The sequence below is a fragment of the Austrofundulus limnaeus genome, unplaced genomic scaffold (assembly GCF_001266775.1).
Source record: "Austrofundulus limnaeus strain Quisiro unplaced genomic scaffold, Austrofundulus_limnaeus-1.0 Scaffold444, whole genome shotgun sequence".
Classification (NCBI taxonomy): Eukaryota; Metazoa; Chordata; class Actinopteri; order Cyprinodontiformes; family Rivulidae; genus Austrofundulus; species Austrofundulus limnaeus.
Window position 1 is genome coordinate 60,151 of NW_013952846.1, and position 7,931 is coordinate 68,081.

Consider the following 7,931-nt stretch of genomic DNA (forward strand, 5'->3'; position numbering starts at 1 on the left):
AGAGTCCACTTTGTTAAACATTCTTTTAAAAATTAAAGTTTATTGATTTATTACACTTACATATTACGCTTTTATAATTATTAGTTGTAAAATGGTCACCAGGCAATATTATCGCTTATCGGAATAATTTTTGAGACAATTAATCGCCCAGCAAAATTTGTTATCGTGACAGGCCTAGTACCTACTTCATTGTGGTTCCAAGCTGTCCCAGTCGACACCAAAATGCAACATCAGAACACTGTTCGTCACTGATTGGCTAGGGGGTGGTGTCACTGGTTGCGTCTGAGCTGCCTTTACAACAACAACCCAAGGAGCCATTTTTTCCAATTGTAGCAGCGACAGTCGTGTTTCCATCCAATTTTAATTCGAATTTTTAGCTAATTTTTTTAATTTCAGAACTTATTCAGCAAATGTGTTCCCATTTCTCATTTTGCGCTTGAACTTTTTATTCGAAAAACCCAAAAACCACCTCCACCAACTGCCCAAAGCACACCCACTGGAACCGGACTGGAACGTCAATGGAAAAACACCTGAACTGACCCGTTCCGACACTGACCATACCGACACTACAGTAAATGGCACTACCGTTTTAATGTATATGTAAAAAATATAATTTTTTATAAAAGTTACCTACTTGAGCTTTAAAGGCCTCTGCATCAACTGAACTAAGCAAAGATAAAATTAAATAACCCATTCACCACTTGTTCTGATTATTTACAAGGGCTCAGGTATCCTGTAGAAGGAATGTGACAATTACCCTTCCACTCTCCTCGATTTCCTTCCCCAGGGAAACAATTGTATTCACCAGCTCTGACACATCAATGTCTTCAGTTACCATGCCCACAAAGATGCAGTTCTCTTCTGACACAAACTCTGAGCCTGAGATGATAAGAAAATAAAGAGAAAGGCTGATGAGGACACGCAGTTCGTCACACTGTGACCCAGATGTGAGAGGAAGTGCCAACCTTTGGAGAAGATGATGTCGGTATCAAGTTCTTGCAGTTTCTTCAGCAGCTCATTGTTAGTGTTGTCCAGCTCCTGCTTCATCCTACTCCCATCCATTCCTTCAGCCTGTGTCTCATACCTGATTATAAACACATGCAGTTACTATGTAGAGACAAAAAGAAAATGTGTTCAATACAGCTTGTTTATCTCCAAGGGCTTGTTTTCTCAAAGGCTTCAAAACAACTGCAGAAGATCTAAACCTTTGGAAACTTCATGCATTAGCAGTTTATTATGTCAAAAGTAAATAAACCTTCAAAATTAGAATAACTCTTTACTATTCTTAAGTACCTCTGGATTGCTTCGACCTATAGTCCATGGGCCAGACCACGTTTTGGTCCATCTCAGGGTGGCAAAACTCTATCATAGTTTTTGAGAAGATACATGTCTGTAGATGATATTTTGGTATAATAGTCCTTCCAAAGTGGTAGCTATGTCACAGTTAGCTTATGAAGATAACCCCTAAAGATAAATTAGTATTTAAAGCTTTGGATTTTTATCCAAGGATATTTGAAACTTTTCAACTTCACTTATGAAATGGTAGGAAACAAAGTAAAGACTCAGTGTTTGTCGAACCCATAAAAACCCCAGTAAAATACTTTTAACAGTTTGTGGTTGTAATTTGACAAATGTAGAAATGTTCCAAAAGAAGAAATACTTTTCTAAGGAATTGTCTGTCCTTCATACTTACTGCAGTTCTTTGTTGAGGTCATTGTGCTCGTCATAAATGTGGTCATTAAAAAAGGAAGAAAATGCCACATATATCACGGCAGTTATTTTGGATTTTGACAAGGCAGCCCAATGTTTCATATGGACCATTCTTACACCTAGTTGCAGCCATTACACCAAGATGGAAGGTGGTACCTCCTCCTTTTTTAAAGTTATCCAGCTCATTAGACGAACAGATTGATGTTATTTCCATCCATTTTCTTCTGCTTATCCGTGGTCGGATCGYGGGGGCTGCAGCCTAAGCAAAGAGACCCAGACTTCCCTCTCCACAGCCACTTGGACCAGCTCATCCAGGGGAATCCCAAGGTCTTCCCAGGCCAGCTGAGAAACATAGGCCCTCCAGTGTGTCCTGGGTCTTCCTCCCAGTGGGACGTGCCCACAACACCTCACCCAGGAGGCATCCTAACCAGATTAGCCACCTCAACTGGCTCCTCTCAACGTGGAGGAGCAGTAGCTCTACTCTGAGTCCCTCCTGGATGACCGAGCTTCTCACTCTATCTCTAAGGGAGAGCCCAGACATCCTGCGGASGAAGCTMAMTTCAGCCGCTTGTATCGGTAAWCTTGTTCTTTTGGTCACTACCCAAAGCTCGTGACCATAGATGAGGGTAGGAACGTAGACCGACCGATAAATCGAAAGCTTTGYCTTCTGGCTTAGCTCTTGCTTCACCACGACAGACCGGTACAGCGCCCGCATCACAGCAGATGCAGCACCAATCCATCTGTCGATCTCCCGCTCCATTCTTCCCTCATTCGTGAACAAGACCCTGAGATACTTAAACTCCTGCACTTGGATGTTATTTCCAATTCCCCAATTTGCGATGGGAAACAAAAACAATCAAACACCCCAACAATACCTTAGCCCTGCCCTAATGACAGTGTGCAAACAGATRTTCCAATGAGCTTGATGATAAACACAGAGAAATAGGTTTGAGGATGCCAAAAGTCTACAAATAAGAGCAAGTACATAAAAATCTGATTTCTTTACAGTAGTTAATCTAATGTTTTACCGGACAGCTCCAAGTCCAGGCCAACTGCACTCCTCTACATATCTGAGTGTGGGTGAATGGCGGTGGGTCTCCTCCCTGAAGTCCTGTCTTAAACTCATTGTGGAAGACATTTTTGGCACCAGCTCCACAAGCTTTTCCAGCAAGTCTTCAACATCTTTCTGCTGGGTGCCCAGAACTGAACGGATGAAAAAAAAATGATGACAGTTTCCCATTGATGCTTTCCCCCTTTCTGGGAAAGTTTATACAACATAGAATATAAATAACACAGAGAAAGTGTTCCACGTCTGTGTATGTTTCTTTTACCTGCAGCAGTAAGGAGGGGGCTGAAACGAACACAGATTCCTTCATCTTCAAGCTCCACAATATCTACTCCGCTGGAGGGAACCAGCTGAGCGAGCTGCTCACCCAGCTACATCCAGAAAAGCAGAAGAGAATGTGGTAGACGATGAAAGTAATAAYAATAAACTAAAAAAAAAGACTTGAGGTTCAAAAAGATGTTTGGATTTTAAACCTAAATGTCATGAGAAAAATAAAGTAGTCCATCTATCAATTCTAGTTTTACATATCAGGACACAATAAAGACAATCTGGTCATTACCAAGTTTTAAAATGATTCAAAAATAATCTGAAGTCTACACAAACAACAGATTTCTAACCCCTAATTTACACTACATGCGTTCCGTCTCCGCTCTGCTCTGCTGCGCAGGTCGCAGCTGTGCGTTTCAAGTCCAGTTTACACCACCTCCGCTCTGCTCCGGTCCGACAGACGTGCAGGAAGGAGATCGTGCGATAAATTCAGTGATAAGTGTGGAAGTCACAGCAAAAAATAATTAATTCTGTGAAAGACGAACTCCAAACACAGCTGAAAACAACGATATAAGGCTTTTGTTATCTATGGTTAAAACTATATCGCTGTCGGCTTTCTGAAACTTCTGATTTCAAAATAAAATCCATGTGTATCGTATGTGTACACATATGCTTCATGCTACGTGTTTCCATCTGCTTCCCAAACAGAACGATACATTCTGACAGCATTTGTATAGAAATATATCCGTATATTTATTAATAAAGCTGCAATTTCGACATTATTCTCACAAATTATCCAGCCTAACAGTGTCTTATTTTGAAAATACGGATGTTGTGCTCGTTTCTTTTCCTGTTGGTGCGGCACAATCTTTAAAAATTGACTCCGGTGCATCTCCGGCATCCGTCAAAAATAGGATCTGTTCTAATTTTGACGGATCGCCGTCCGCTCACCGCCGCCCTGCGCAGCCAGTGTAAACACTCTCATTGATTATAATGGGTGTATATTTGCTGCGGAGGCCGGACCGGAGCGGAGACAAAATGCAAGTAATGTAAATTAGGGGTTAGAGATGCGAGACATTTGTGGAATAGCCCTGCTCTAGAGCAGTGGTTCTCAAACTTTTTAGCTTTTGACCCACAAAAAACCAGCAGTAGAGACCTGTCCCCCCAGCTGTTGTCGATTGATGAACATTGTTTTCACGTCAAATAAACAAAAGCACAGGAACAATATTTATTACTCTCTTTTTGTACATTTTAAGTACACTAATGTTATTAGTTTGTAACAACAAAGGCAAAAAAAATGTTAAGTTGTCATTGTTTGTGTAATTTATTCAGAAAATATTTTCAGCACTCCACATTGATGTTCCAGGACCCCACAGTGGGTCCCGAAACATCATGGTGGGGCCCTGATAAGATTTTCTGAATTAATCTCATTTTTGCCTTAGTTGTTACAAAGGAGTGAGGTTAGTATATTTAAAATGGATAAATGTAGTGTAAAAAATATTATTACTATGCCCATGTTTAGTTGACCTGATACAAATATTTATCATCAGAAATAGTTGTGGGTACAGGTCTCTGCTACTGTTATTTTGTGGGTCAAAAGCTGAAAAGTTTGGGAACCACTGCACTTTGGTTCCCAAAGTTGGGCTTGGGACCCAATTATGGGTCATGAAGCACCTTGGATAATCTCCAGAAATCAATTTAAAGGGTAATAAAATAATTGCTGATGTAATGTATTTTCCCTATAATTATTACAAAAACACAAAATAAGTAAAAATAAAGTATTTATATTTGTGTACAAGCWGTTTAGATTGTCAAAAAGCCTGTGTTTTTAGAGTTATTAACAAAGTTYGTGTACTCAGACCAGTAATAATTGGGGTCACAAGTTTTTGCCATGAATATTTTGTGGGTCAGAAGATAAAAAGTTTGGGAACCACTGTTATACAGCATGGGTTAGGAATGACCTTCAGCTACTACCGCACAAACTGTACCTCATATCTGTAAAACTAGCTCAATTATAACCATTGTTGTGTACTTCAGGTCACTTGGTTGTGGTGGCTATATTGAATTGGATTGGCTCAAAAGGTTGTACATCCAGTGATTTATTCTCTGCATGTTTTATTAATTATTATTTATTAAATGCATTCAGTGGTTCCTTATACAGATTTGTACTRTTATACCCCTAAAACACTTCTTAAAACAAAACAAATCTTAAAAGAATTTCTGAACTCCTGATGGCTTTATATTTGCATTAGCACATCTACAACAACTTTCTTACAGGAGTGAAACATTTACCCATCTATTGAAGGTATCCAGTACTTTTTTTTCTCCAGAACAGAAACCATCCACTGAGCCCACAACTGGTCCTGAAAAAACAACAGGAGATGAGAATTTAAATCAGAATCAGAATACTTTATTAATCCCGAGGGAAATCACAGGTATTAAAACAGTTTAAAACTCCTGTTCTAACAGATGCTCGAGCATTTCTTTAAAAAAAAACCTGGTTTTATCTCAGTAAATATTCATCATTCCTAAAACAGTTGGAAGAATCAACTGTTATTCCTGATATAAGGACATCTACTACAATTAGGCATCACTCCTTCATTTTCACATGAACAAGTTGCACGGTGGGACAGATTAAATGTTGACAGCTAAAACAAGGCTGACAGAAACACTGAYTGCTCAACTGACAGACTTTCACTTGTYTATCGTGAACAGATTTCTCCAGAATCGTGACTTTTTTTTTAAGAACTTTAAATGTAATAATCCCAATTTATACAGAGGCGTTGTTGTGAAAAATTTCCACTATTTTCAGACTATTTTTCCAGATGAAGTTCTGCTCATCTCTACTTCTAAGAGATTCAGCAGCCTCTTAAAAAAATGCTCTTTTTATATCTTTTCTTCTTACTAACTTATTGGCAATTATCCTTATAAAACAAAATGCTCTTCTAGTTGTTTTTTTAACTCATACCCCTTTTGTTGTCCTTATTCTGCCTTTTCTGGGATAAGTTGCTGTCATAAACCTTTTAATTGCCTTGTGTTTAAAAAATGTACAATTGTTTAAATTTTTTTTAATTTATTTACTATGTTATATTGTGAATTAAATATGCATTCATATATCCATCCATCCATTATCTTCCGGTTGTGTCTGGTAACAAAACATCTTCAGGGTGGGGGTCCGACTCCACCCGGGCTGCGCGTTGTCACCAATGTTGTTCTTAACTTTTATGAACAGACTTTATTGGTGCAGCCAGGGGGCGGAAAGGGTCCAGTTTGGTGACTTTAGGATTCCATCTCTGCTATTTTTGAATGACGTGGTCGTGTGTGAGTCATAGTGCCATGAATTCCAGCTTTCACTGAAACAGTTCACAGCAGAGTACGAAGCAGATGAGGTCACTGTCCTCTGTAGGACAACAAGGACTGGTTTGCTGGATGACTGGATGGATGGAGGGGCACTGTGCACAAAACAGGCCATGATTTTCAAAAATTGGGCAGATAAAAATAACTGCATGGTTGCAAACACTCAATTCAGTGAGTTTGGGTTAAGGTTAAAATAAAGGTTTTTCTATTTTCTACCAATTTTGAGTCATTACTGGTCTCCAAAAGCTGCAACTCAGCGATACTGGCTTAAGATTTGTCAGTTTTTTACTGTACTAAAGCTCARAAGGTGTTCTTAACTATTAAGTTGCTTTAAATGGCTGCTTAATGTGAGGTTTCTTTTTCTGTTGTCAAACTATGTGCATAAGTTTAATTTAAATAATGTCTTGCCTTTTTCATCCGCTGCACTGACGATTTTAGCTGACTCAGTGATGTGCACATATAGTCTTAAGGGTATAATAAAGCCATTCGMTGTCTGACAACTAAAGCAAGAACAATAAAACTGTTCATAAATCATTATTTTTGGATAAAAAATATTTTATTTTCTGTTTTTAAATAGAGCAGAGAAAACCACTTTACTTTTTAGGCCCTACTCCAGCTGCTATCTTCAATTTTATTTGTCCTATCTCAAAAAATAAAACTGAATAAAATAGTTCTGATGCAGAAGCTAATTTAACCTTTAATAATTATTCTGTAAATTTCAAAAACATTTCTCTCAGTTAAGTGTGCAACATTACCAGCACTCATTTCCTGGGAAAACTTAAACAGCACAACAGGAGAGCTTTGTTCATCTTCCACCTGTTGAACACAAACACAGAAAAGACATGGAATTTTTTTATTTAAATAAACAAAGTAAAAATACACATTAAATGTCCTTAGATGGAAATGCACAATCTAAGAGTGTTATCATTGATAGAGGTTGACCAATTGGTGCTTTTTATGGTCGATGCTGATCTATAGAAATCAAGGCAGCTGACCATGACATTTCTAATCCATTTATGGCCAATATTTTTCATTTAACAATATAAATCAAAAAATGCTTTTKTAAAAAATGTTTAATTACCCCTTACAGGAACTTGTACACTTAAAAACATCTTGTATAAAAGAGCCTTCTTAACTGAAACTAAATTGTCTGCTACAATGAGATGGTTGTAGCAGCAGCTGCTGCATTTTCATCTTTCAATTTGATAAAATCAGAAATGGACAGGAAAGAAAAGTAAGAGAAGACAAGTGCTGGTGGGTTTGGGGAAGGCTGTAAATGGGAAAGGGCTCAGACTTGGTCCAACAACAGAAAGTATGAGAGAGCCCAGAATGTCTGCAGATAAGACCTGGAGATTAGAATGGCCTCGACAACACCAGGGGTCAGATTTATAAAAGATTGCGTGGAAACCATACTAAAAGTGAACATTCGACCAAAAGCCGAAAATGGCGTACACCAAAAAAAAAATTCAGATTTATAAAAGATTGCGTGGAAACCATACTAAAAGTGAACATTCGACCAAAAGCCGAAAAT

The 7,931-nt window shown here is 38.4% G+C and overlaps 1 protein-coding gene across 1 annotated transcript in view; it reads right to left on the reverse strand.

Annotated features, from left to right (window-relative positions):
• pdxdc1 (pyridoxal-dependent decarboxylase domain containing 1) overlaps positions 1 to 7,931 on the reverse strand; it is a 55,715-nt gene that overhangs the window by 8,849 nt on the left and 38,935 nt on the right. Inside the window, exons 14-19 of the mRNA XM_014024884.1 lie at positions 7,156 to 7,216; positions 5,336 to 5,406; positions 3,042 to 3,147; positions 2,739 to 2,913; positions 966 to 1,084; positions 758 to 879 (exon numbers count right to left, since the gene is read on the reverse strand). Coding sequence (XP_013880338.1) covers positions 758 to 879; positions 966 to 1,084; positions 2,739 to 2,913; positions 3,042 to 3,147; positions 5,336 to 5,406; positions 7,156 to 7,216 — 654 coding nt within the window. The remainder of the gene's footprint in view (positions 1 to 757; positions 880 to 965; positions 1,085 to 2,738; positions 2,914 to 3,041; positions 3,148 to 5,335; positions 5,407 to 7,155; positions 7,217 to 7,931) is intronic.